The sequence below is a fragment of the Salvelinus alpinus genome, chromosome 1 (genome assembly GCF_045679555.1).
Source record: "Salvelinus alpinus chromosome 1, SLU_Salpinus.1, whole genome shotgun sequence".
In the NCBI taxonomy this organism is placed as follows: domain Eukaryota; kingdom Metazoa; phylum Chordata; class Actinopteri; order Salmoniformes; family Salmonidae; genus Salvelinus; species Salvelinus alpinus.
In genome coordinates this window covers 82658352-82674759 of record NC_092086.1, presented here as the reverse complement: position 1 = coordinate 82674759, position 16408 = coordinate 82658352, and the positions used below count along the sequence as shown (strand labels likewise).

Here is a 16408-nt window from a genome sequence, read left to right as displayed (position 1 = left end):
TGAGAATGGGTGGCGTGCTCAGTCCTCCTTTTCCTGTCCACAATCATCTCCTTAGTCTTGATCACGTTGAGGGAGAAGTTGCACCACACGGCCAGGTCCCTGACCTCCCCTAAATGCTGTCTTGTCGGTGATCAGGCCTACCACTGTTGTGTCATCGGCAAACTTAATGATGGTGTTGGAGTCGTGCCTGGCAGTGCAGTCATGAGTGAACAGGGAGTACAGGAGTGGACTGAGCACGCACACCTGAGGGGCCCCAGTGTTGTGGATCAGCGTGATGGATGTGTTATTACCTACCCTTACCACCTGGGGTGGCCTGTCAGGAAGTCCATGATCCAGTTGCAGAGGGAGGTGTTTAGTCCCAGGGTCCTTAGCTTAGTGATGAGCTTTGAGGGCACTATGGTGTTGAATGCTGAGCTGTAAGTCAATGAATAGCATTCTCACATAGGTGTTATTTTTGTCCAGGTGTGGAGAGCAACAGAGATTGCATCATCTGTGGATCTGTTGGGGTGGTATGCAAATTGGAGTGGGTCTAGGGTTTCTGGGATAATGGTGTTGATGTGAGCCAGACTACGGGTCTCTAGTCATTTAGGCAGGTTACCTTCGTGTTCTTGGGCACAGGGACTATGGTGGTCTGCTTGAAACATGACACTTGCCAGTTGGTCAGTGCATGCACGGAGTACACGTCCTGGCAATCCGTCGGGCCCTGCGGCCTTGTGAATGATGACCTGTTTAAAGGTCTTACTCACATCGGCTGCGGAGAGCATGATCACACAGTCGTCCTTACTGACCTTGGTTAATTAGTTGTTTAAAACCCCAAAAATAACCAACATTTCCGTTAATCGCTTAGCACTACTGTTTTCTCAATTACATTTGATTCAGCATTGAAAAAAGTTGCAAGTTTAAGTTTGTTCAACATGAGTAAGTCTGACCACCATGATGACACAGCAAATGCTTTTGATGGATCTTTTTTTTATTTGTTTATTTATTTAACCTTTATTTAACTAGGCAAGTCAGTTAAGAACAAGTTCTTATTTATTGCCTCTTAAAGGGAAAGTAATCCAAAAGTAACAAAGTAAAGGTACTGATTACAATTTGACAGGTAACTAGTAACTGATTACATTTAGAAAGTAACCTGCTGCGGCAGTTTAGCCTAGTGGTTAGAGAGTTGGACTAGTAACCGAAAGGTTGCAAGATCAAATCCTCGAGCTGACAAGGTACAAAATCTGTCGTTCTGCCCCTGAACAAGGCAGGCCGTCATTGAAAATAAGAATTTGTTCTTAACTGATTTGCCTAGTAAAATAAAATACTACAGGTACTATGTCTACATAACTTTAAAGTGAGAATGAACAGAAATTAACATGAGGTTTGATTTACACAGTTTTTCTCCCATGACGTTAACATTGAGGCCAGGGGCTCCAGATTAAGTCATGAACTTCAAGAAAGGCAACATACTGGTAGCCTTTTTGTATGAATTGATGTGTATATATGAATGGTTCCATATATCATACATTTCAAAGTACTGAGATGCATGCATGATGCATGGTATGAATACATTTTCATAATGTCAGGGGCTATGAAAGGGTTGGCAAATACAGTAGGTCTGTAAAACTACACTATCTACAATGCACCGAGCTGTTAGCGTTCTCTCAGGCTCCACTCCTCTACCTGGCGAGGTGTGCATTGTGCAGCAATCACAGCTCTTGACAATGCTAGGAAAAATGTGGATTTGTTAGCTTTTACTGTTGAGAAACGATGGTACATTTTACAAAGGTGTGCACGCACTAGGCGTATTTATGTGGTCACGAAATACAATTGTTGCAAATAGTTTTACACCGGGGCGTTCTTTTGTAAGACTAAAAGTAGCCTAGGGAGGGAGGGCTTCTATCGTTGACTTACATGCCCATTCCCCATTGTAATTTGCGTGACCTTTGAATAATGGGAGATACACGGTAATTGACTGCACTACCGTAGTGACATGTGACAGCTTACGCCATTTCAATGGCGATTTAAAACGTTGCATCTGAGCTGGCAACATTTTTGTCAACCTTATCTGTAGCCTAGTTTATCGGTATTGCTCAACAAGGGAACCGGACCGTAGGCCTATGACGTTATGTAACATTTTGTTCGTTTGTTCCTTTGAAGGGAGGAATGGCGGTGAGATCTGAAGAAAACAATTTACAATGATCTCAGTCGAACACTGGAGTCCGGAGGAGGTAGCGGAATGGATCCATCTCATTGGGCTTACAGAATGCGCACAGAACTTTCTCGGTGAGTTCAATAATACGCAGCTTGCATCCACATTCATAACCACTATGAATAGATGGTTGAACATGGTAAATCCCGGGTTTACATAGCTCTCCAAACTTTGAAGGAGGGCACAACATTCTTTCCAGGCCCCATTACAGTTCATATTTCCACCACACAGTGGTGCACATCATACGCCAAACAGCATCCCCAGGACCAGCCCGCTCATTCGTCAATAAGATTGACGAGGGCGGCATTTTCCAACACCTCCAACCTCACATAATTCTGCCCAAAAACAATGATAATTTCAATCAACCAGTGGCATATGGGTTTTTGTAGCGCTGATGTCGCCTTGTGATAAGCAGTGCCCACTTTGTCAATGGCAGGGGCGCTTGTCCATTCCCAAGCACGACTTTCCAGGGTGCTGATGGAGAGACTCGTTGTGGCGCTCTACCAACGTTCCGTCCAAAGAATAATCTAATGAATTATTCACTAATCAGGACTAATAAAACCAATGCAACTGCCTGTTTTCCAAACGGTAGACCTACCACATGGATGAGCATTCATAAAATGCCATTGTGGCTGATATTGTAGGCTACACCCCAGTAAGCACAGACCAATGCAGAAGTATTTTGTTAGTCTTTTTTTGTGTTTTACAAACTGTAGGCCAACCACAGATGGGGCATTCATAAAATAACATTTCATTCCACACTGTAGGCTACACCTCCAGTAAGCACAGACCGACTTCTTATTTCCACGGATGTTGGATTCTGGTCCGGACCAAATCTGAACCAATCATAGATGTCTGTTTGGTTCCAAATTTAGTCCGGTCTGGACCAGCCTTGGTTTGGCCCAAACATAGACGTCTGTTTGGTTCAGATTTGGTGCGGTCCGGACCAAAGACCAACATCTGTGGATGAGGAAATAAGATGTCGATGTCGGTCTGTGCCACATACTACTTCTACTATATAGTGCATTCAAACCCCTTGACTTTTTCCACATTTGGTTACATTACAGCCTTATTCTAAAATGGATTAAATAAATAATTTTCCTCATCAAGCTACACACAATAACCCACAATGACAAAGCAAAAACAGGTCTTTAGAAATTTTTGCAAATGTATTAAGTTAAAAATATATATATAGATAAACCTTATTCACAACCTTTTCTATGAGACTTGAAATTGAGCTCAGGTGCATCCTGTTTCCATTGATCATCCTTCAGATGTTTGTACAACTTGATTGGAGTCCACCTGTGGTAAATTCAATTGTTCGGACATGATTTGGAAAGGCACACACCTGTCTATATAAAGTCCCACACATGACAGCGCATGTCAGAGCAAAAACCAAGCCATGAGGTCGATAGAATTGTCCGTAGAGCTCCGAGACAGGATTGTGTCGAGGCACAGATCTGGAGAAGGGTACCACAACATTTCTGCAGCATTGAAGGTCCCAAAGAACACTGTGGCCTTCATCATTCCTAATTGAAAGAAGTTTGGAACCACCAAGACTCTTCCTAGAGCTGGCCGCCTAGCCAAACTGAGCAATCGGTGGAGAAGGGTCTTGGTCAGGGAGGTGACCAATAACTTGATGGTCACTCTGACAGAGTTCCTTTGTGGAGATGGGAGAACCTTCCAGAAGGACAACCATCTGCAGCACTCCCCCAATCAGGCTCACAGCACTCTCCATACTGTTTTTTGTATTTTCCTTTGCACCCCAGTATCTCTACTTGCACACTCATCTTCTGCACATCTATCACTCCAGTGTTTAATTGCTGAATTGTAATTATTTCGCCCCTATGGCCTATTTATTGCCTTCTTACCTCATTTGCACACACTGTATATAGACTTTTTCTATGTGTTATTGACTGTATGTTTGTTTGTTGCATGTGTAACTCTGTTGTTTGTGTCGCATTGCTTTGCTTTCTTGGCCAGGTCGCAGTTGTAAATGAGAACTTGTTCTCAACTAGCCTACCTGGTTAAATAAAGGTGAAATATATATATTTTTTAAAAGCCTTTATGGTAGAGTGGCCAGTAAAAGGCACATGACAGCCCGCATGGATTTTGTCAAAAGCCACCTAAAGGACTTTCAGCCAATGAGAAACAGGATTCTCTTGTCTGATGAAATCAAAATTGAACTCTTTGGCCTGAATGTCAAGCGTCACATCTGGAGGAAACCAGTCACCGCTCATCACCTGGCCAATACCATCTTTACGGAGAAGCATAGTGGTGACAGCATCATGCTATGGGGATCTTTTTCAGCTGTAGGGACTGGGAGACTAGTTAGGATTGAGGGAAAGATCAATAGAGCAAAGTACAGAGAGATCCTTGATGAAAACCTGCTCCCGAGCGCTCAGGACCTCAGACTGGGGCGAAGGTACATCTTCCAACAGGACAACGACCCTAAGCACACAGCGAAGACAACGCAGGAGTGGCTTCGGGACAAGTCTCTGAATGTCCTTGGGTGGCCCAGCCAGAGCCCGGACTTGAACCCAATCGAACATGTCTGGAGAGACCTGAAAAATAGCTGTGCAGCGACACTCCCCATCCAACCTGATGGAGCTTGAAAGGATCTGCAGAGAATGGGAGAATCTCCCAAAATACAGGTATGCCAAGCTTGTAGTGTCATACCCCAAAATACTTGATGCTGTAATCACTGCCAAACGGGCATCAACAAAGTACTGAGTAAAAGGTCTGAATACTTATGTAAATGTGATTTTTATTTTTTTAAATTTTTCAATACATTTGCAAAAATGTCATATCTGTTTTTGCTTTGTCATTTTGGGGTATTGTGTGTAGATTGCTGAGGGGGGGGGGGGGGACTATTTAACTCTTTAATCAATTTTAGAATAAGGCTGCAATATAACAATGTGGAAAACGTCAAGTGGTCTGAATACTTTCCGAATTCACTGTGAGCTGTATCTGCTACAGGATTTATGTTGGAATTTTTTACGGAACGTTGGATACAGCGATGCGCCTCTCCAACAGCACCATGGAGAGGCGTACTGAGAATGGACAAGAAAAAATATGTTGCAACCCTGCTTTTGACGAAGTGGGCGCTGCTCGCCTCCTGAGAGGTGCAGTGGTCTAAGGCACTGCATCGCTGTGCCACTAGAGATTCTGGGTTCGAGTCCAGCCAGGCCGAGACTGTGAGACCCATGGGGCGGCGCACAATTGGTCCAGCGTCGTCCGGGTTAGGGGAGGGTTTGGCCGGCAGGGATGTCCTTGTCTCATCGCGCACTAGCGACTCCTGTGGCGGGCCGTGCACACTGACACAGTTGCCAGGTATACAGTGTTTCCTCTGACACATTGGTGCGGCTGGCTTCTGGGTTAAGTGGGCATTGTGTCAAGAAGCAGTCCGGTTGGGTTGTGTTTCGGAGGATGCACGGCTCTCGACCTTCACCACTCCCGAGTCCATACAGCAGCGATGGGACAAGACTGTAACTACCAATTGGAATAGAAATTACGTATTTTCAACTTTCATTCAGAACTGAAAAGGAAACCGATTTCAACGTTCGGAAAATAAACTCAGCAAAAAAAGAAACGTCCTCTCACTGTCAACTGCATTTATTTTCAGCAAACTTAACATGTTTATATATATGTATGAACATAACAAGATTCAACAACTGAAACAATAACTGAACAAGTTCCACAGACAAGTGACTAACAGTAATGGATTAATGTGTCCCTGAACAAAGGGGGATCAAAAATAACAGTCAGTATCTGGTGTGGCCACCAGCTGCATTAAGTACTGCAGTGCATCTCCTCCTCACGGACTGCACCAGATTTGCCAGTTCTTGCTGTAAGATGTTACCCCACTCTTCCACCAAGGCACCTGCAAGTTCCCGGACATTTCTTGGGGGAATGGCTCTAGCCCTCACCCTCCGATCCAACAGGTCCCAGACGTGCTCAATGGGATTGAGATCCGGGCTCTTCGCTGGCCATGACAGAACACTGACATTCCTGTCTTGCAGGAAATCATGCACAGAATGAGCAGTGTGGCATTGTCATGCGGGAGGGTCATGTCAGGATGAGCCTGCAGGAGGGGTACCACATGAGGGAGGAGGATGTCTTCCCTGTAACGCACAGCGTTGGGATTTCCTGCAATGACAACAAGCTCAGTCCGATGATGCTGTGACACACCGCCCCCAGACCATGACGGACCCTACACCTCCAAATCGATCCCGCTCCAGAGTACAGGCCTCGGTGTAACGCTCATTCCTTTGACGATAAATGCGAATCCGACCATCACCCCTGGCGAGACAAAACCGCGACTCTTCAGGGAAGAGCACTTTTTGCCAGTCCTGTCTGGTCCAGCGACGGTGAGTTTGTGCCCATAGGTGACGTTGTTGCCGGTCATGTCTGGTGAGGACCTGCCTTACAACAGGCCTACAAGCCCTCAGTCCAGCCTCTCTCAGCCTATTGCGGACAGTCTGAGCACTGATGGAGGGATTGTGCATTCCTGGTGTAACTCGGGCAGTTGTTGTTGCCATCCTGTACCTTTCCTGCAGGTGTGATGTTCGGATGTACCGATCCTGTGCAGGTGTTGTTACACGTGGTCTGCCACTGCGAGGACGATCAGCTGTCTCCCTGTAGTGCTGTCTTAGGCGTCTCACAGTACGGACATTGCAATTTATTGCCCTGGCCACATCTGCAGTCCTCATGCCTCCTTGCAGCATGCTAAAGGCGTGTTCACGTGGCTGATCAGGGACTCTGGGAATCTTTCTTTTGGTGTTTTTCAGAGTCAGTAGAAAGGCCTCTTTAGTGTCCTAAATTTTTGATAATTGCCTACCGTCTGTAAGCTGTTAGTGTTTTAATGACCGTTCCACAGGTGCATGTTCATTAATTGTTTATGGTTCATTGAACAAGCATGGGAAACGGTGTTTAAACCCATTACAATGAAGATCTGTGAAGTTAATTTGTAAAAATCCAATTATCTTTGAAAGACAGGGTCCTGAAAAAGGGACGTTTCTTTTTTTTGCTGAGTTTATGTATGTTCAGCATTCTTTTGAGAACAGAAAATAAACCTGATTTCGACGTCTGTTTTAAATGCTTATTTTTCATTGTCTGGAAAATATGCTTTTTCAACATCCGGAAATGCCTATTTTAACCGTCTGGAAAATATGTATTTTCACCTTTCATTCAGAAGCTAAATTTAACCTAACTTCAACTCCTGAAATGTTTAAGATGTCATTTTGCTTACTGGACTATTCCATTTTTGCAGGGGGCAGCAAATTTGTTTTGTTTGACTGAGAGCGGCAGAATGGCCAGGACTGGGCCTATCATCCCTGCTCTCTAGCTTACATTTTAGCAATAATGTAGTCTACAGGAGATCACACAGTGCTGTGTTCAGCATTGTCCTCAAACAATTTGTGACACTTTGGTAAACATTTCTTTTTTTCTCTCACAGAAAATGCAATAACTGGCGTGGATCTTTTGGAAATCAGTGATTCAGTGTTAGGTGAGTTAAGTTATAGCCTACATTCTATCTTTTCAGACATATCACACCCTTTTTAAAAACATTGTGGTTTTAATTATTTATTATTCATATTGAAAGCACACAAGGAATAGTAAAGGTCTGCCATCCTTTGGTGAGCTTGAATGGGAAACCTGACTAAATTCAGTGAGTGGGATTTTTGTCAAATCATTCATACTATTGTGGGTAGGAGAATATTGTTCAATGGGGGACAAAAACACTACCTTGGCCTACTTATCACATGATGAGTGAGGTGTCTTATGTCCTTTGTTGAATGGTGTAATGAGTCTTGTCAGTGATGTTTTTGCAGTTAATTTGTCTGGGATGTGCACATTCCTCCACGTTTCTGTCTAATCATGCGTTGTTCCTCGGTTCACCTGTAGTGTACACAAAGGTGATGATGCATCATATACCACTTCCCAGATAATACACTCTTGACTGAACATTTTATTAACATTATTAAAACGCTTGAGATTTTAAGTAGTTTAGGCTATGCATATTAATAGCCTAGGCTACAGTTGCGTGTTGGTAACTGCAATTAATTTGGTCTGATGTGACAGGAACATACAGTCAGTCATCAGGGCCAATAATTGAATTGTGACTGAAAAGCTGTATTGCATTGAAAAGGAGTTTGCATTTTTCCCAAAGTGCACTTATCAGGACCCAGGAGTCAACTCTGTATTAAAACAGTTTGAATCAAACTGGGATTCCATGGTGCAAATCACTTTCCTCTCCCAGTAGACTATTTGCATGAACTGTAGCCATACGAATATATAGGCCTACCCAGGAGTACATAAAAGACAGAACAATACTACCAGAACAGGTCTACGTTTGTAAAGTCGGTAAACTGCTCATATAGCCTAGATACATTTACGGATAATTATTTTACTGTTGTAACAATTTTCATATCGATAAGGTTTAACCAAGTTCGGTCGTAGGTGCTTTGGACAGGTCCAAGGAGTTGATCTCCTAACATACAAAAGGCTTTTGTAATTTTTTTATTTTTTTTCTTGCCTGAGTGACGGTTCCAAAAGCCAACCGAAACGCCAGCAAAATTGGCATACTTCCTATAGCAGACTGGAGAAGGAGGGATTTTCTTCCTGAAAACTTTTGACTTCTTTGGTAGGAAGGGGTTGGGGGTTGCGCTTGTCGGCTCTCAGATGCATACACTGCTACCGGGACTTTGCGGTTCGGGGCCGTTCTTTTATGCATTCCCTTCATAGCGCAGTCAAGTGTAAAAAAATATTCTTCAACTTTCAGCAGATTAAATATGAAATGGGAACAGAAGCATACGCTTTATTATGTGGAAAAGGGCAAACAGCCTGCTATTCGAAGGAAACTCGTGAAGTAACATGGATTAGTCATATCAGAATTTTTAGAATTGTTTGAGGAATTTTGCACGGTATCCGATCTGTATCAAATCTATGGAAATAGCCGAGCAGGGACGTCGACAACGGAGCAGCAGTAGTTTCTACGTGAAGTTTAATTGAAAGGTAAACACGACTACATAACGGAATATTGTTTGCCATAACTTGTAAAAGTGTATGATATAGGCTATTGGTTGGTCACTCTACCAGAAGTAGGTTTGTGTAGTTTATGAAAGAGAACAAAACAGTAGTCCAAGATACGTTTGTAGACACTTCGGTGGCATAACAGTGATATTACAGTGGAACAGTGTTCAATGATGCTCATGTTTGGACTCACCTATGTACTGGCACTGAAAGGGTTGGCCATGTTTCCTCTTTCTTGCTCTGGCTCCATTGCTTGTGTATGAGTGACATTTGTTTTTCTTAATTCTATAACTCAAATAAACCATGACCTGTGAATGTATTAAAATATTTCATAAAAACCATAATCTGTAAAAATGACACAAATTAAACCATACATCTATGATCTGTAAATATATTCAACATGTCTAACAGATAAAGCTACAATTTGAACAAATGTAGAACAATTTGTGAGCCAATGTTCAGAAATCCCTAACATTTACAACTGGAATTGCCATTTGCGCATTCAAAAAGTGCTTGTGGATCTGTGTTCTGTTTACAGAATTTAGATTTTTTTTCCTGCATGTCGATGTATTACAATCCACAAATGTTACTTCATATGAGTCGGCTATCTCCAATAATTGGGATAATCTTTGTTACTTGATGCGCGAGTGGCGACAGATCACGTCTGTGTCCTTAGGAGAACGCTTTCTAACTAGAAGAGAAAATGACTTCATGAAATGTGAGTATAATGTTTATTTACTAAACAAATTATGTTAATGTTTAGAAACGGACTTTCATATGAATGTTAAATTCGACCATTTGGGCATGCAACGCCAAGTGTGTGCTTTGGACACTAACGTTACTGATAGCTATCAGGTTACTCGTGAGAAGGGTGCAATTGCGGCCCACAAATCGGGGCATTCCTGCATTATTGGCATTCCTGCATCTGCAGGAACCCCTCTTTATACTTGGTAAATGTTTTTAGGACAAGCGGGGGTGCTCCAGTACAGTAGGTGGCGGTAATGCAGAATGTTGCATGCCAGCCGCCGATAAACCCCACAGAAGGGGTGGGGGAATAGCTTTACACTGGTAGACATGACCTTCGCCCCCGCCCGTCGGGCACTGTTTTCCCACAGTTCTGTTAACGACAGTGAGGGCAGGCGGGAGTGACGGACACTGTTCTAGCTTAGCCAGCTAGTCCTAAGGAGGACTCCGCTACACGGGAGGTGGGGGCGGCACACTGTTGCCCCAGCCTCCCACCTGCTGTGCTAGCGGGAGGCAGGGATGAACGGCAGACGGTGTGTTTCGCCCCCGCCAGTCGGGCACGGTTTTCTCCGGTAGGCGTGGGGCGTCAGTGTGCTAGCTAACTAGCAAGCTAGCACATAGTGTCATTAACTCGCAAGCTAGCACCCGGAAGGCGGTGGCGACCGGTAGACAGTGTCCTTTGCCTGCAGCTTTCGGACACGCCCTGAATTGCGGACTACAGTTGCACACTTCGATCTTATCAGCTGTTTAGACGAACAACCAAAGTTAAACTTACTAGTTAGTTAATTCAGGAATGTGTCAATTGTAAAGAACCGCTCAGTTTTGAAATCCTGAATTGGCGATCTGGCTAGCAAGCTAATGAGATGTTGCAAATCTTTTTCCGTATATTTTCTTTTCAGGGACTAAACAGGGCAATTGATGCTTTGGCAGGACTAATCACTCTTTCCCAAATGGTGTGGAGTTAAGAAATTGTAACTCTGATTAAAAACGTTAGAAATTCAGCTAGCTGTTTTTTGCTCCATGTAAGCTTGCTTGCTAGCTAGCCAAGTCATTTGTTGTTCATCCTTACCTACATTTATTAATATACGTTCCGTGTCTGATTACGGTCAGTTCAATCCCTCTCTGTATTGTGTTGCACCGTTGCGGGGCTGGGCAATGTTACCAGTTGAATAAAAGGCAAAGTTATTCTACTCATACTGTAAAGACTATCAGTAAAAATTATTCACCTGACAATAATAACGTGAGGGTTTAATTGTGTAACAATGCACAGGCCATTATGATGGTTCAATGTAATCTGATAATGTTTGTGAACATGTTTTGAAGTATGAAATGACCCATTTTTAAAAGTAAACCTATTACAACTTGATCAAACTTATGAATATGTAAAACTGCATAATGATGGCACATGGAAGTGCAGAAACAATATGCACTGATTGACACACCCTGTCATCCATTCAGACACAGGGAAGGCGTTAACAAGTCATCAGGAACAGAAACCGTGTGCTATTGGCTTGGGTTCCAGCATGTGGTCCTCTTGCCTCCATTTATTGAGTGACTCCTGTTTATAAGCTTGACCAAATAGCTTAATAACATGCTATTTCAAATGTTTTGTGTGTGCTGCTCAACTCAGTATTGTTATTCTATTCTTACAGAGCTGTCCATTCTAAGTCAACCTAGAACCATGACCCCTCTTGGCCTGTTCTACAACTGACCAGCTGCTTTTGGATCCTACTGCAACTCCCCACTAGTCAAGCTCGTTTTTTTCAGGCCCTTCGTGAGTTGTTTGTTCTGACTGCTGACTCGGCCAAGGACCTATAGCACTGTTTCCCAAACTCAGTCCTGGGGACCCCAAGGGGTGGACTTGGGGTTTTTTGCCCTAGCACCACTACACAGCTGATTCAAATGATAAAGCTTGGATTATTTGAATCAGCTGTGTAATGAAGTAAAAAAAACAATGCGTATCCCTTGTGGTCCCCAGATTGGAACTTTGGAAATGTTGACCTAAAGAATGTAGTAAAATGTCATTTTGTTTCAGCATATACACTACTGTTCAAAAGTTTGGGGTCACTTAGAAATGTCCTTGTTTTTGAAAGAAAAGCACTTTTTTTTTGTCCATTAAAATAACATCAACTTTGATCACGTGTAGACATTGTTAATGTTGTAAATGACTATTGTAGCTGGAAACGACAGATTTTTTATGGAATATCTACATAGGCTACAGAGGCCCATTATCAGCAACCATCACTCCTGTGTTCCAATGGCACGTTGTGTTAGCTAATCCAAGTTTATCATTTTAAAAGGCTAATTGATCATTAGAAAACCCTTTTGCAATTATTATGTTAGAACAGCTGAAAAATGTTGTGCTGATTGAAAGAAGCAATAAAACTGGCCTTCTTTAGTCTAGTTGAGTATCTGGAGCATCAGCATTTGTGGGTTCGATTACAGGCTCAAAATGGCCAGAAACAAAGACCTTTCTTCTTAAACTTGTCAGGTTATTCCATGCGAGAAATTGTCAACAAATTGAAGATCTCGTACAACGCTGTGTACTACTCCCTCCACAGAACAGCGCAAACTGTCTCTAACCAGAATAGAAAGAGGCATGGGAGGCCCCGGCGCACAACTGCGCAAGAGGACAAGTACATTAGTGTCTAGTTTGAGAAACGGACGCCTCACAAGTCCTCAACTGGCAGCTTCATTAATAGTACCCGCAAAACACCAGTCTCAACAGTGAAGAGGCGACTCTGGGATGCTGGCCTTCAAGGTAGAGATCCTCTGTCCAGTGTCTGTTCTTTTGCCCATCTTAATCTTTTCTTTTTATTGGCCAATCTGAGATGTTTTTTTTTTTCATTGCAACTCTGCCTAGGAGGCCAGCATCCTGGAGTCGCCACTTCACTGTTTTTATTTTTTATTTCACCTTTATTTAACCAGGTAGGCTAGTTGAGAACAAGTTCTCATTCACAACTGCGACCTGGCCAAGATAAAGCAAAGCAGTGCGACACAAACAACAACAGAGTTACACATGGAATAAACAAACATACAGTCAATTACACCAATCGAAAAAAGTATATATACAGTGTGTGCAAATGAGGTAGGATAAGGGCAATAAATAGGCCATAGAGGTGAAATAATTACAATATAGCAATTAAACACGAGTGATAGATGTGCAGAAGATGAGTGTGCAAGTAGAGATACTGGGGTGCAAAATAAATAACAGTATGGGGATGAGGTAGTTGGATGGGCTATGTACAGGAGCAGTGATCTGTGAGCTACTCTGACAGCTGGTGCTTAAAGGTAGTGAGGGAGATATGAGTCTCCAGCTTCAGTGACTTTTGCAGTTCGTTCCAGTCATTGGCAGCAGAGAACTGGAAGGAAAGGCGGCCAAAGTAGAAATTGGCTTTGGGGGTGACCAGTGAAATATACCTGCTGGAGCGCGTGTTACGGGTGGGTGCTGCTATGGTGACCAGTGAGCTGAAATAAGGCAGGGCTTTACCTAGCAAAGACTTATAGATGACCTGGAGTCAGTTGGTTTGGTGACGAATATGAAGCGAGGGCCATCTAACGAGAGCATACAGGTCGCAGTGGTGGGTTGTATATGGGGATTTTGTGACAAAACGGATGGCACTGTGATTGACTACATCCAGTTTGCTGAGTGGAGTGTCGGAGGCTATTTTGTAAATGACATAGAAGTCAAGGATCGGTAGGATAGTCCGTTTTACGAGGGTATGTTTGGCAGCATGAGTGAAGGATGCTTTGTTGCGAAATAGGAAGCCGATTCTACATTTACATTACATTTAAGTCATTTAGCAGACGCTCTTATCCAGATTTAATTTTGGTTTGGAGATGCTTAATGTGAGTCTGGAAGGAGAGTTTACAGTCTCACCAGACATCTAGGTATTTGTCCACATATTCTAAGTCAGAACCGTCCAGAGTAGTGATGCTGGACGGGCGGGCAGGTGTGGGCAGCGATCTGTTGAAGAGCATGCATTTAGTTTTACTTGCATTTAAGAGCAGTTGGAGGCCACGGAAGGAGAGTTGCATGGCATTGAAGCTCGTCTGGAGGTTAGTTAACAGTGTCCAAAGAAGGGCCAGAAGTATACAGAATGGTGTCGTCTGCGTAGAGGTGGATCATAGAATCAACAGCAGCAAGACCGACATAATTGAATTATACAGAGAAAAGAGTTGGCCTGAGAATTGAAACCTGTGGCACCCCCATAGACTGCCAGAGGTCCGGACAACAGGCCCTCCGATTTGACACACTGAACTCTATCAGAGAAGTAGTTGGTAAACCAGGCGAGGCAATCATTTGAGAAACCAAGGCTGTTGAGTCTGCCGATAAGAATGTGGTGATTGACAGAGTCGAAAGCCTTGGCCAGGTTGATGAATACGGCTGCACAGTATTGTCTTTTATCAATGGAGGTTATGATATCGTTTAGGACCTTGAGCGTGGCTGAGGTGCACCCATGACCAGCTCGGAAACCAGACTGCATAGCGGAGAAGGTACGGTGGGATTCGAAATGGTCGGTGATCTGTTTGTTAACTTCGCTTTCGAAGACCTTAGAAAGGCAGAGTAGGATACATATAGGTCTGTAGCAGTTTGGGTCTAGAGTGTCACCCCCTCTGAAGAGGGGGATGACCGCGGCAGCTTTCCAATCTTTGGGTGTCTCAGACGATACAAGAGGTTGAACAGGCTAGTAATAGGGGTTGCAACAATTTCGGTTGATAATTTTAGAAAGAAAGGGTCCAGATTGTCTAGCCCTGCGGATTTGTAGGGGTCCAGATTTTGCAGCTCTTTCAGAACATCCAGCTATCTGGATTTGGGTGAAGGAGAGATGGGGGAGGCTTGGGCAAGTTGCTGTGGGGGGTGCAGGGCTGTTGACTGGGGTAGCCAGGTGGAAAGCATGGCCAACCTTAGAAAAATGCTTATTGAAATGTTCAATTATCGTGGATTTATCGGTGGTGACAGTGTTTCCTATCCTCAGTGCAGTGGGCAGCTGGGAGGAGGTGCTCTTATTTTCCATGGACTTTACAGTGTCCCAGATCTTTTTGGAGTTTGTGCTACAGGATGAAAATTTCTGTTTGAAAAAGCTAGCCTTTTCTTTCCTAACTGCCTGTGTATATTGGTTCCTAACTTACCTGAAAAGTTGCATATTGCAGGGGCTATTCGATGCTAATGCAGTACGCCACAGGATGTTTTTGTCCTGGTCAAGGGCAGTCAGGTCTGGAGTGAACCAAGGGCTATATCTGTTCCTGGTTCTTTTTTTTCTTTTTTATGGGGCATGCTTATTTAAGATGGTGTGGAAAGCACTTTTAAAGAATAACCAGGCATCCTCTACTGATGGAATGAGGTCAATATCCTTCCAGGATACCCGGGCCAGGTCAATTAGAAAGGCCAGCTCGCTGAAGTGCTTTAAGGACACTGGCAATGAGGCAGTGCTCGCTGAGATCCTGGTTGAAGACAGCAGAGGTGTATTTGGAGGGCAGGTTGGTTAGGATGATATCTATGAGGGTGCCTGTGTTTACAGATTTGGGTTTCTACCTGGTAGGTTCATTGATAGTGTGTGAGATTGAGGGCATCAAGCTTAGATTGTAGAATGGCCAGGGTGTTAAGCATGTCCCAGTTTAGGTCACCTAACAGCACAGCTGGGGGCAGAAGGTGGTCTATAGAAGCGGCAACGGTGAGAGACTTGTTTCTGGAAAGGTGGATTTTTAAAAGTAGAAGCTCAAATTGTTTGGGCACAGACCTGGATAGTAAGACAGAACTATGCAGGCTTTCTCTGCAGTAGATAGCAACTCCGCCCCCTTTGGCAGTTCGATCTTGTCGGAAAATGTTATAGTTAGGGATGGAAATTTCAGGGTTTTTGGTGGTCTTCCTAAGCCAGGATTCAGACACGGCTAGGACATTCGGGTTGGCAGAGTGTGCTAAGGCAGTGAATAAAACAAACTTAGGGAGGAGGCTTCTAATGTTAACATGCATGAAACAAGGCTTTTACGGTTACGGAAGTCAACAAATGAGAGCGCCTGGGGAATGGGAGTGGAGCTAGGCACTGCAGGGCCTGGATTAACCTCTACATCACCAGAGGAGTAGGATAAGGGTACGCCTAAAGGCTATCAGAACTGGTCGTCTAGTACGTTCGGAACTGAGCGTAAAAGGAGCAGGTTTCATGGGCACGGTAGAATAGATTCAAGTCATAATGTACAGACAAAGGTATGGTAGGATGTGAATACAGTGGAGGTAAAACTATGCATTGAGAGATATTGTCTCTAGAAACATAATTTAAACCAGGTGAGGTCGCTGCATGTGGGGGAGGTGGAACTAAACGTTTAGCTAAGGCGTTTTGAGCAAGGCTAGAGGCTCTACAGTGAAATAAGGCAATAATCACTAACCAAAACAGCAATGGACAAGGCATATTGACATTAGGGAGAGGCATGCGTGTT

At 43.7% G+C, this 16408-nt stretch overlaps 1 protein-coding gene and 1 long non-coding RNA gene across 2 annotated transcripts in view; both read left to right on the top strand.

The window, feature by feature from the left end:
* The first annotated feature begins 1959 nt into the window (after positions 1–1959).
* The window catches only part of LOC139531766 (angiomotin-like), a 56149-nt gene continuing 41700 nt past the window's right edge, over positions 1960–16408 (top strand). Inside the window, 2 exon segments of the mRNA XM_071328585.1 lie at positions 1960–2268; positions 7653–7703. Of these exon segments, the coding sequence (XP_071184686.1) occupies positions 2181–2268; positions 7653–7703 (139 nt within the window). The 5' untranslated portion in view covers positions 1960–2180.
* LOC139531785 (uncharacterized) lies at positions 9219–12109 on the top strand. Its single transcript, XR_011666432.1, has 2 exons — positions 9219–9947; positions 11626–12109. It is a non-coding gene; the product is annotated as an uncharacterized lncRNA (long non-coding RNA).